General features: G+C 45.3%; 1 protein-coding gene across 1 annotated transcript in view; it reads right to left on the bottom strand.

Annotated features, from left to right (window-relative positions):
* LOC144178439 (protein Spindly-like) overlaps positions 1-7,307 on the bottom strand; it is a 30,690-nt gene extending 23,383 nt beyond the window's left edge. The window contains exons 1-3 of the mRNA XM_077706292.1: positions 7,046-7,307; positions 6,453-6,532; positions 2,901-3,071 (exon numbers count right to left, since the gene is read on the bottom strand). Of these exons, the coding sequence (XP_077562418.1) occupies positions 2,901-3,071; positions 6,453-6,532; positions 7,046-7,115 (321 nt within the window). The 5' untranslated portion in view covers positions 7,116-7,307. The remainder of the gene's footprint in view (positions 1-2,900; positions 3,072-6,452; positions 6,533-7,045) is intronic.
* Positions 7,308-13,251: the final 5,944 nt, after the last annotated feature.

Genomic DNA, 13,251 nt, shown 5'->3' with positions numbered 1-13,251 from the left:
CATCTTTTCTTCTTTCAAGTCCTTCCAACATTTTTACAAGTTTGATAATTTCATAATATACAAACAAACATGCCATTTAAACAGGTGCTCTTCTTCATCCCCTGAAAGTGTTCCTTAAACAGACAGTGAAGTGAATTTGCCATACTTCTATTCATGTCTGTGTTCCATATACAGGCTCAAATAGACATACCTTTCATAGTTTATCTAAGCGCTAAAACAGTATTTAATTTATAAGAGCAGAAAGAAGAAAGAATACTATACACCGTCTCTGGTGGCCAAAGCAACTACAGCAGTGACGTATAACCACATGCACCGTTGTTTCAGAGAGTTTGGATGATGTCCAAATTTTGATGCCTAATGCATTCGCACTTGCAGTTTATTTAATGTTATTTGTTTCTTCAAGAAAGGACTTATGTTATATTTTCTGCAAGAATGTGTGCCTGAATGTAGTTCTTGCGGTTATTCAGAAATGTCCGCATTGAGGTCGGTTTCGGTTTCCTGCAGGAATACACTTAGCGTCTGACACTATCCTTGTCCGGGCATTCTCAATATTTCACAGCATGCTGCGCTTCTGCCATGTTCTCGGATGCGAAATATGCCGCATAAGCTGGCCAGCACTGTTTAGGGCAAAGAAGTGTCACACCATTCAGTGCCATATGATGAGACAAGGCTTGTACAGTCACTGAGCGGCCTCCGCATCATCAATGACACAATTGCAAGGTGTTTCGTCCACACCTTCAAAGCTCGCTTGGTTCAACTCTATGTGGCAAGAGGCGCATTCACGCCAGGCTGACGGTTGGCCAGTTTGGCACCGAATGACGCACTGCCCGGCACGTTTGTCGGTCACAAAAGTAAACCTTGCCCGTTCCCCACCTCCCCCACCCGCTACAGTCTGCCACTTTAGTCTTTCCGAACCATTTTTTCTTCGTCTCCTGTAAGTTGTAAGTCAGCGTGACAAAATGTTATATGCACTTCTGAGCGCAAAAATTTTGCTTGTCATGGTCGTATTGGTCGAATAAAAAGTAAGCGTCCAGTCCAAGAGGAGGAGCCAACCATTCCAAAGGACATTTAAAAGTAACTTTACCTCATTAATATTGCCACAAGTTGAGCAATGAAGCAAGGCTGGCTGCTCTACATGCTCCAAAATCACCCACCAAAAGAGCAAGCAACGAGGAAGCAGTCAAGCAGAATGACACGCACAGTCTCTGAAGCAGCCTGGAAAGCTCATTTTGCTGAAGTACAGTTATTATCGCTTCTTTGCGTGCGAAATAGTATTGTTGATTTCTCTTTGCAATTCAGTAGCATTCATTATTTGATTCTTGTCATATACCGTATTTACTCGCGTAATGAACCCACCCACGTAATGAACCCTCCCCTCACTTGTCTTCTTGAGAATTTACTTTTTTGTCACTTTGAATAAAAAATGCAGCAGGAGTATGCTTTTGTCTCAGCATGGTTGTTAATGCCGTAGACCATCACAGTAACTTGATATCCCGCTACAGTAAGTGCAGAAATGCTAAAAACGCATTCCAACAAAAAAAATAATCTCCAAAGTAGCAGGAGACGTGAGTGCGAATGCCGTGGCTCACAATTTAAAAATTGAGCGCTTGCGAAGCGCCACCTGCTGAACGCAAAACAAACCTTTTTGCGCCATAAAAACGTTGCTGGTGCGAACAAAGCACAAGATGTACTCCGCACTCCTTCCCTGCTCTTTGCTGTTCTGGCTGGTTCTGGTAGCGCGCGAACAAAGCACTAAACGTACTCCGCACGCTTCTGCTCGTGCTGTTCCGCGACTTCGCCATTACGCTCCGTGGTTTTGTTGTTCAGCTCTGTTTCGACCTTATTTTGCACTCCTGGGGCGCGCCTTACGATGGGCCAGTACATGAGCTACACAGCCGGATTTAAACTGAAGGTGGTGAAGTATGCATTGATGCACATGGAAACCGCGTGGCTGGGAGGCACTTCAGCGTTGACCCACTGCGTGTATGCTACGGGCGAAAACGAGATTTTTGGGCGGTGAACAGGGATTGCCGTGAAGTGTCCAAGTGTGGGAAAAGTTTTGGAGTGCCTTGACGGCACGGCAGACTGTGCACTGTGGGCCGACAACAAATGTGAGGTGGCAAGCGTCTTCAGTAAGGAGGACAGCTCCATGGCGAGTAGGGTGCCACTAGCATGTTGGGAATAAAGAAGAATTTGATTACATAATTACCCACATGTTTTTATGAAAATGGCAAGGCTCTGACAGCGCTTCTTTTAACAACTGTATTGTATAAAATTTCAACTTTTAGAATCTGTCGCAACTTTTTCCCGCATAATGAACGATCCCCCCAAATTCATGCCGAATTTTCTGGAAAAAAAGTGGGTTCATTACGCAAGTAAATACGGTATTTGGTTTGAAACACATAACACACAGCAGAAAAATGTATTTTTAGAACATGAAGCTGCTTAATAAACAAAAAAATAATGTACCTCAGTACCTGCACTTGTATCTTCTACCTGTATTCAGAATACCTGGTGTCTGCCGAAGTATCTCTGCAATATCCCATTACATCAAAATTAGATAGTAGAACCTCACTGATGCGTTTTAAACAAAACGCGAGGGAGAAACGTACAATCCGGGAAAACACACTATCCTGTAAGAAACTTGCAATGGGGAATTTTTACTTTTCACAATTGAGAGCGTAGTAACCAGGCAATTGTATTTACCGAGAACGTATCAACAGGGCTCTACTGTATTTTAGCACTTTGGGTGCCCAACACGTTATTAATGCCCTTTGGGTGCCAAACATGTTTTGCAATGATTGCATTCTGGAATACTTCCTGAAGTATCTCTGTCCGGCCCTGCAGTGTACACTAAAACTACTCTTGACCATTTAGGGCAAAATGAGCAAAGGTCTTACCTCGTCTATGATGGACTGAAGCCTTCTCTGTGCAGCCTGATGGGTGGCACATTCCTTTTTTGCATTGGCCATCTGATCTTTGACATGTTCCAGTTCTGTACTGAGACTCTTCTCCGTTTCAGTGCTACACTCAAGTCTCATTTTTGCTGAGTGCAGCTCTTGTTCAAGTTTCTGAAAGAAAAAAGAAATTACAATTTGCACATTCCAACGAGCACACACATCTCACGCCAGTACTGCAGCAGCAGCACAAAAAGAATCATTGCGACGAGCATGCAGTTATGACAACATGTTTATACAGTAAAAGCTTGTTTATTGAAACTGCATTTCGATGCCATCTCAGTTGAAATTGCTGAAAGTTCGAAGTAATGGGAGTAAAGAATAACAAGAGTACACTGCAATTCTGATGCTGTAAGCATCTCAGCACCTTGATGCTTGAAAAATCCTGTGATTTCAGCCTGCTTTTTGTCTCTAAACGCAACAGTCAGCACTTTTTGTTCTAACAAAAGAATGTAGCGGAATGCCTCATTTTCGCCTTGTGCAAAACTGAACTAGAGAGTGGTGGCATTTCAACCGGGAATGACTTCTGAGCGGATGGTCACACTATAATGTGTTCTGGTTCTTCTTGCCGTCACTGACATTGACAGGTTCTGTGCTTCAAACCTGAGATAGATGTGACATTTGCATCACTCCACACACACCACTCGCATCCTCATCGAGGTAGTTAGCATACAGCACGTCTTCCAAAACGTCCACCGTGTGGGATTCAGATTGGTTTTACCCAATTTTGCCTTCTGCATTTCACGCAGCCTCGTGTGTAGTCACGGGGTGTGTTTCTCTGGCCATGTACCGGGCGCCAATGCGTCGGTGCGGTGGCGCGTAGTTCGAATTATTTGTGTCAGAACCTACCCGGGATCAAATTAACAGGTTTTTAATACATAGGCTTCCATGGAAACTTGGCTGAACCAAATCATACAGTTCGAATTATCCACAAATTTGAATTATCGAAGTTCGAATTGACGAGCTTTTACTGTACAATGTTAGCCAAGTTTTTGCAGCAAAAGCTTCCATGGAACGGCAACCGGCAAGAGCCAAACAATAGCAACCAGAATGTTAAATGCACCTGCATTGGTCGAATAATTTTTTAAGACAATATATCCATCGACTGGCTTTGGTTTCAATTGCTGGTAGCTGGAAGTTTAGGTGATTCATAGTAGATAATTCATGATTGGTAAAGCCAGCAGCCAAGTTATTCTGCAGATGCACAATACAGCGACTGCTTCACTGCTAATAATTTCAGCTCAACTGCATCTTTTCCGTGAATACACTTTGTTGATATGTTTTAACATGACTCACCAAGCCCACTACATAACAGAATCTCGTTTTTTTGCCGCTCCTTGGGGGAAACAGCATTGCACATAGCGAAAACAGTCAGTATATTTTTTTCTCCAACTGAAATTTGACATCTGAGCTCCTTCAACATCTCAAAGCCCCAATCTGTTACCTGCACCTGCCCACAGAAAAGTGAGTTCTGAAATTTCAAGTTTGGATTTTATGAGACAACATAAAACCCAGATCATAACAGGAGCTGATATCTATGACATGTGGTCAGTTCCAAAAGTGCCATGCAGGTATGCCGCCTCAACAAAATAATAAATTAATAAATAAATAAGAATAGTTTCCACAGCCCAAAAGAAAACTTGCGGCCATGAATTTACCAGCCACTGTGACAAATTAGTGTTATAATCTGGAAAAGAAAATGAAGGAGACCACAAACTGGTGTTCCTTTTTTGATGGCGTGATTTCAAATGGCCCACAGGGACCGTGACCAAAGAGCCTCATTTATAGTATCTGTGGTCCAGCTGGGCCTCCAAAGCAGCTTCCATGAACAACGAGTACAGGGAAAGCGTGCACAGGTTGGTGCCAGCAGGAGCCACCAATAAATGCTAAATGCAAGACAGGTCCCATCTGTGCATGCAAAGCAATATGCAAGAAAATTCTTACTTTCGGAATGCGTGCATGGTCATCGTTGCCCATTTCTGCACTAGCAAGCTAGTTGCCATTGCATGCAACACTAGTCAAACACTACTAATACATTATTCATGGTTTCTAATCCCTGGTAAACATTCAGAATAACAGTTCATGGCTCCTTAATTGTTGTGGTGTTCCCTAATAAATTCACCAAATATTTAACACTCCATTTTGCAAATGACTAAAATGACGGTACAAGAACTTTTATTTTTCCAGGTGCAAACACTTCATACATATCTGAGCACTACATGATGATGCGTGTGATCACGCATTGAGTTTTACACGCTGTGGTGGCTCAGTGGCTAAGGCGTTGTGCTGCCGAGCCAAAGGACGCGGGTTCAATTCCTGGGCATGGCGGCCCCTTTTCTGATGGAGGTGAAGAGCAAAAACGCCCGTGTGTACGAGATTTCGGCGCACGCTACAGATCCCCAGGTGGTCGAAATTAATCCTGAGCCCTTCACTACGGCGCGCCTGGTAGCCCATCTGCAGCTTCGGGTAACGCCACTATGGTTGCTTTGGCTACTTTGGCTAGCACCACCATGCATTTAATTTCATTTCTCCAACGTGCGCAAGCTTTGTACAACAGCTGTCGTGATGGGAAAGAGTGCTTTACAGCAGCCTGACGGAGCCACACCCTCCACTTAACAAAACAGAGGCAGCAGGTACGTGGTTTTTCAAATAAGGATGTAGGCAACTGACCAACAATAGCAGGTGACAAAGCATGCTTCAGAACAGAGAGATCAGTGGCTTCCAAATTTTGCAAAATATAGCGACCCCATCTACCTTTTTTATGACAGTTACAATGTGCTGCGCATACAACCCCAGCCAGTAAGGCGATACAATTTGCTGCGCATGTGAACCCAACCAGTAAGGCGATACCCGCCTCCGGCTTTTTCTTTCTGGTTCACTGGTTAAAATGAACAGTGAGCCATACGTAATGCAGCACAAACAAGCTAATATTATGTTTTAAATGGCAATTTAAGCTTTATACTAACCTGTAGGTTTAGTATTAGGCAAGTCCCCCCGTGAAAATGAAAAGAGCATTTCAAGCAAGAAATTATAATCCATTTCTGACTAGATTTATGGATTATAGCTGGAATCGACAGCTTCTAACTAGAAAAATTCTTAGTCATTTTTTTTGCAGCTAGACTGACAAATGCTAGCTGGAAGTAATAGCTGCCAGCCAGAAAAAAATCTCGGTCCAATTATAAATGAACTAGCAACTGAATTTCTAGCTATGAATTCTGCCTTCTTCTAGCTAGAAGAAATTTCTGGTTCAATAATCCAGCTAGAAAAAATATTTTCACCTGGGTTGTTATTCACAGTTAACTGCGGGGAGTAAAAAAGAAAGCCTCACTGGCACAAGGCTGATGAGAATTTATATATTAAATTTTAGCTCCATGAATGCCTCACATCTGAGCCGTCTTTCTCTGTTGCTGTTCTATGCAGAATACTTTAGCACTGTCTGTAATGGACACGGACGCTGAACTTAACTGACAACGCACAACAAGCAGCGACACATACCTCCACTTTGGAGACGTACCGCTTGTGAGTGGCTTCAAGTTCGGCTTCCAAGTCAGCATTTTTGGCAATGAAAGTTTGTCCTGAAATGAAAGCGGCACTCTTGCGTGAGGTCAACGTTGGATTGAAGAGAATACGCTTTCTCAGATAGAAAAAGCCTACTAGAGCCGGATCCTGCTCAGATTACTCGTTCCAGGGACAGATGGCATGACAAATACGGTAGGGTTTCCGATTTCAAGGAAAGCACTTTACTTGCTGGCCGTATCCGTTACCCTCTACAATCGCAATAATGCGCGTTCTCAGTAGACTGGTGATCCATGACGCGCGCAATGCAAAAGCGGGCGAATAAATGACAACGCACAAACGATACACTTTTTTCTAAGGCACATTGTTCGACTAGTTGGTTTCCCGACAACACTGTTCCAACTGCGCATGACAATACAAGGAGCGAAAGTGAAGAGACCGGACAACTGCGCTGTTGCCCAGCCTATTCGCTTTCGCCCGTTGACTTTTCACGCGCCGTTGGAACAAGGCTCTTCTTATTCGCCTTTATCCGCGTTACACGCATCGTAGTCTCACTATGCACAACTTATTACCGATGTCTGCAGCCAGTTGCAAGTCCGTCTCCAGTTGGCGAATTTTGGCTTGCAAGTTTTGTTCGCTCATCTTGCTGCTTGGTACAGTCGCCGAGCCCGAGCCGCCCAATTCGGATTAACTAGAATTTGCTTAGACTAATTTAACCGCACAAGGACACCACAGTGGTAGTACGAGCAGCCGACTGACGAAACGACAACCAACGACACGGAGGAAGAAAAGACCAACGACGCCTTGGCTGCCATTAGTTTGAATCTGGTTGTGGCTAGTTCTGGCTTGGCTACTCGCTGAAACCATGGCTGAAACAAATGCTTTTTTCAGTTCGTGTTTCGTTTATCGCGTTGGCAGTTATTTCGTGCATATTGAAGAACTCTGTTTCGTACATATTCCTACTGTTTTCAACACACAAGGAGTCATATAAAAGTGTTATTGCGGGAGTTAGGGAGTTAGTCTGAACATCTTTATTTATGAGATCGGAGGCTCCAGGCAAAAGGGAGTGTAGGGAGATTAGTTGTGGTGAATAGGAAATTTCCGCATTTTCATGAAGGACGATGCTATATGTACCAACGTTACTCCTTGCAGTCGACGAACTTCAAAATTAGTCATCCTTCCAGTTGACACCCCGCATCACATTTGCGCACTGTTTACGTAGATATGCATACGGTCGTCTGTATATACAGCATTGACTTGCGTGCGTTGCTCATTGGTTGGCTGCTATATGGTTGGCTGGTTCGACGGTGGGCCTGTAGATTGCGTGTAACTTCCATATACGGGAGTTTCTTAGCGATTGAGCATTTTCAGCGTAGTTCCGATAACTACTGAGCTATCAAAATTTCTTGTCCGGCAACAACATGACGGTAGTGCTTTACAATGTCGTCATCTTCAAAATGAATGTCACAGACTTTGGATTTCGCAGCTATAGCTTTTTATCTTTGCGATGTAAAGCTTGCTCCCACCTTTTGAATTCCGTAGGGTCCTTTGGTGGCCCGAAGAAGTGGCGTGAAGTGGAGTCGCCGTTGCGGTAGCCGCTCTTGCACCCCGGCGCAAAGCAAGTCGGCGTGCCGAACCGTGGATGAATATCTTGCTCCTCCTACACCTTGTACATGATGTACGTGTGTTCGTGCAAGCTCCTTCGCATGGCCGAAAACAGTTCCAAAAATGACCGACGAGCAAAGCGTACACACTCGCTGCCAACGTTACTAGTAACGTTGGTCGCTGCAAAGCACGCGCACTTGCACCGACGAGCCTGTTTTGCCTGGCTTCAGGCAAAACACGTGAGGATGGTCGGTCCGGCCCGCATGGCAGTACGAGTTTTAAAGACGATAGTCGATAGTCTTTCTTGGGCTACTTAAACCCAGAAATTTTGGTCTGTCTGTATGTCTTTGTGTCTGTATGTCTGTCCGTCTGTCTGTCTGTGACTCGATTCAGCCACCCGGCCAAAGCAAAACAATGCCTGCGCAATAGTCTTATATAGTCACAGCTAAATCTACCCGTCTTGTCCGGTGTAATGTTCATACTTGTCAACATTGTTGAAGAAGAACAAGACATTACGTAAATATGAGACAACAAATCAATACAGAAGTGATATTTGCAGTGTTCCTTTATAAAAATTCAAACATGCTTGACTTTTGCGAAATGAAATACTTCATCAACTGCAGAAAAAGAATTTACTCCGCCGTCGCCTGCTGTTGCCAGCGCCACTATAGCTTCTGGCGCCATTTTAAGAAATCAACCGGCAACAGTTACGCAAGGTTCCACTAGATAGTTTCCACGTTCTGCTTGCAACGCACGTGGAGTAGGGAAACGCGGTTCTATAAACGTTGAAGTAGGGTGCCTCGATTAACGCGCGTCTTCGCCGTACGGCAGCGTTCGAATCGAGACACCCGGTTTGGAGCAGTGGAACGCGGGAAATTTAAAATGATTTAAGCAAACCTTTGGTGTCTTTACCTTGGGAGGAGCGCGACGCTAGAGGAACAACATGAGAGGTGAGCGGTAAAGCGAAGGGAGGCATTTACTTGGCAAAAGTCGATAAAGACTATCGTCTTTTGACGACATTTGCAACGAAATGGGCAGATACGCGGCCAATTTTTGTGAACCTCATCAGTGGGAGGTCCCGTTAACCAGCTTCTGGTGTAGAGAATTCCTGTGCTGAATTTTTATGTGCGCCGGGCTGGTCTCACCTTCTACGGCCTTTCGAATTAATTCCGGGTGAATAAAAATCATATACCCCTTTTTTGCTTCCACCGAGTACCTGACTTTTGGAATGTTTCAAGCGAATACGCATTACGCCCGCGAACGGCTGAATGCGCGCGTATTCGATCATATATAATCGCGTACGACTAATATGGAATTGCTTAAACAACTGCCTTATGCAGCTCCTTTGGAAGGTAGCAGGGTTTTTTTTTTTTTTTTTTTTTGACACCCCTTTCCTTTTACGCAACCAAAAAATGCTTTCAGGTGGTTTTGAGGCATCTTGTGCGTGAGCAAATTCTGCAGCTTCCCTGTTTCCAGAAGCCTGTCAAAAGTTGCCATGACACTGTTCATACGTATGGGGAGTCCTAAAAATACGGTTTTCTTGAGGCCCTCAATTTCTGATTTTCCTTGTGCAACCTGGAGTTCTGTTATGTATAATTCAGCCTTTAAAAAAGTCTTCATTGAATCCTCATTCGCCTTTCGCAGAGGTGCCTTGTACGATCAGGTGGAGGGATTTCTTGAGTTCAAAACATCAAAAAGGCGGTCAAAGATCCTTATGAACTTAGGCGTAGAATCCGCACCTTTAAATTGTGGATTAAAGCTTTAACGTGATTTTGCAAAAGTCGAGTGCATCTGCGAGAGATGAACTGAGCGTCAGAACTGTAGGCGAACTTTCATCTTCGGTGATCTAATGTCTCGTATGCACCACAAACAGCGCTGAGGCCGGAGGAGGTGAGACGAGCCCGGCGCATATAAAAGTTGAGAATAGGAACTCTACATCGGAAGCTGGTTAACGGAACCTCGCACTGACGAGATTCACAAAAATTGTCGTGTTGCTGCACAGGCATAAAGGCACGGCTTTTACAAACGTGTTGGGTCATTTTTCGTCGAGATAAGACAGCTCAGTAGTTATCGAAACTACGCTGAAAATGCTCACTCGCTAAGAAACTGTCGTATATGGAAGTTGAACGCAATCTACACAGCTCAAATACAGGCCCACCGTCGATTCTTAGCCAGCCAATGAGCAACGCATGCAAGTCAATGCGCATACAGACGATCGTATGCATATCTACTCAAACAGTGCACAAATGGGATGCGGTAATGTTGACTGGAAGGATGAAGATGTTTATGCTTGTCGACCGGGAAGATAATATATGTTTAAGTTTAGCAATAGCAGTACTAGAAAGCCGCCGTGGTACGTCGGGGCCAGTGTTGCGGAGTTACCACTCCGGAATTGGAATGACTCCGGATTCATTCCACCTTTTCGAGATGGCGGAATGGAATGGGAATTGAGGACAACGCTTGGAGGAGTGGAATGGGAATGGAATTAAGCACCTTTTGCCTGGAATGGAATGGGAATGGAATGGGGATTTTTAGACAACGGCGTCACCATTGCTGGCGCCTTCCGGCTACTTAAAAATTAGCCTGTGGCGACGACTGGGTCAGTATATCTCAAAGGGAGCAACGGAGACAAAAACTAGAACTTATACCTTTCATCTAGGGTAACTGGATCTGCGCAGCCTGTCGCAGCGCCGGTGACAGTGAACTTCAAGTGGCGCCACAGCGTATGGCCGGTGGTGCCGTTAGTTCGGCTCTTCGTGCTTATGCAGGATTTTTGAGAAGTAGCTTTCTCTGTGGCGCCGATGGCAGAGCGGCGTCTTTCTCAGAGGCAGGCGCTGTGTGGCCTGGCCAGCAGGCGCGGAATAGCATCTAGAAGCAGTGGGGGGGGATTCGAACCGCGCGCATCCGAAGCGGCAGTGTTTCTTACCGCAAGCTATTGCAGCGAAATCTTGGAGCTAACAATATAAAGTGGTCGCGCATAAAACATGAATCAACAAATCTGCTTGGCGTTCTCCTCCCACCCTCTGTGCACGACACCCAAAGGATAGCCTTGATCCTTGTAAGCCAACCTGGTAGGCATCTCGCGGGAATACGGCGCCAACCTGTCGACCGTCAGTCCGTGGGTTGCAGCAGGGCCCCCGCGGCTTCAGCAAGTCAAACCAAGGCAGCAAAAATGAAATTGTGTGCGAGGGACTTGCGTGCCCGGCACCCGCCTTAAGGGTAAAAAGCGAGCTTCGGTAATGTTACTGAGCTACCTCCTCCACGCTTTGTTACGGCGGCTATGATAGTGGGCACCTAGGATATACGATTACACTATATATTATATTAGACAATGCAGAACACACACTGCCGAAAGGCGTTTCTTTCCAACAGTTCTGGCTCCAGCAGCGCCCTTGCTTGCGAGTTCTTTGACAGCTCTCAGCAGTGCGAGACCGTGCGTTGCTTCAATTCAAAAGTGCAGCGCTTTCCTCCAATTGTGCCAAACTGGTTCGTAGTTTGGTTGCTGTGTTTCTGTGCACGTGGCCTTTGCTCCTGGGCACAAAGCTGCCTTATTACTGAAGACTTAGTCACCGGCTTGAAAGTTGGGCATCGCCGCTATTCATGTAGGAAGGTCTCATTTCAAAATTTTGATCAGGTCCTGGTGCATATTGGTTGCGTGTTCATGGAAACAAACTGCCTGACCATGCTTCTTTGTTTTAACAGGGCTCCCGTCACGATATGGTTCTGTCACTTTAAATGAGGGGGTCATAAATAATGTCTTGTATTGAACGGATTTGGCTGAGGTAGTGCCAGGGCAATAAACAAGCGCAATGGAGGTCAATGTGGAAACGGTGGCAACTTTCCTACGGTGAATGCAAAAACTTGACAGTGTTCCGTGCCGCTGCCCTCCCGTCTCTCGCGTTGGTACCATAGCATTAGTGCTTTGAAATTGTTCAAATAAGCATTTTGAATGCGTGTACATGTGAGCAAGGTCCGCGCGACATGCCTGTGAGTTATCCACAGTATACTAATTCAGCTGGTATGACGGTACGCAAAGCAGATAGCAAGTTAGCACGCCACAGACTGTGCAGCAAAACGGGAAAAGCAGACACTGACGTAATAGCTGCTTCATCTTGCTCCGCGCAGAAGAAACCGTTAAAACATGCTAACATGCAAATACTATAATAAGTAGTGGGATCCCGCTACTTACTACTCAGATGGGGGCGGTGTGACACTGCCCCTTTTTAAAGCGAAAGCTTTTTTAGTGAGACCAATCGCATTCTGTAAAAGAAAAACTGATATATAACACCTTAGACCGGTTGCTCGACCAAAATACTCGGATAAGTTCTCTACACGCACGGCGTCTGCGTGAAACGGGGGACCGGAAATTAAGTCTCTCTCTCTCTCTCTCTCTCTCTCTCTCTCTCTGAAACTGGGCTTCCATTGTGTCAAACGCAATTGAAAATCGCAAAAAACCAATGGTTCTAAATAAGACAACACACGCGGCTATCATGAAGGAGGAGTACATCATTACACCTTTATCTCATAAACCACGTAACGCTGTACATTTAGATCTTTCGTACTTGCATTTACTTTGTGCGTCCAATAATGCGTCCAATAATGCGTCCAACTTTCAACGAAAGTTGGACGGATTTTTAGCTTTCGCGCTTCTCTCTACTTTCGTTAGGAAGGGATCGTAATTTTTGGCACGGGGTAGTTGTTCTGCACGAGATATGTAACCAACCTGCTACAACCTCCCAACTTCGGTGACAAGTGACAAATTTTGCATACTTTTGCAGTATTCAACCCGTATGATAACGTCAGATTCATCTTCCGTTCCTGAATAACTCGATAGAGCACTGAGGAAGTTTTTACGTTGAGGAATTAAAGGAATGGAATTGAACTTCCCGTCCATTCCAGGAATGGGAATGGGCCAAATTCGGTCATTCCGAGGAATTGAAAGGAATGGAATCACGACAAGTTGTAATTCCTCGGAATGGAATTGGAATGGAATGGAGGTGCCCATTCCGCAACACTGGTCGGGGCGGCGGCCGCCGCGGACGGCTGCTGCTGCGGCCCGCCGCAGTAGCAGACGACGCGCCGAGAGTAGCGCAAGACTCGACTACAGCGCCACTAGTTCTCGCGCCCGCCACGCGGCCCGCCTCTCCGGCGGAGCTTGATATGTACTACGTTA

Source organism: Haemaphysalis longicornis, unplaced genomic scaffold (genome assembly GCF_048455015.1).
Source record: "Haemaphysalis longicornis isolate Haplotype H1 unplaced genomic scaffold, Haemaphysalis longicornis Haplotype H1 scaffold_4, whole genome shotgun sequence".
Taxonomy (NCBI): Eukaryota; Metazoa; Arthropoda; class Arachnida; order Ixodida; family Ixodidae; genus Haemaphysalis; species Haemaphysalis longicornis.
This window is presented reverse-complemented; position numbering and strand designations above follow the sequence as displayed.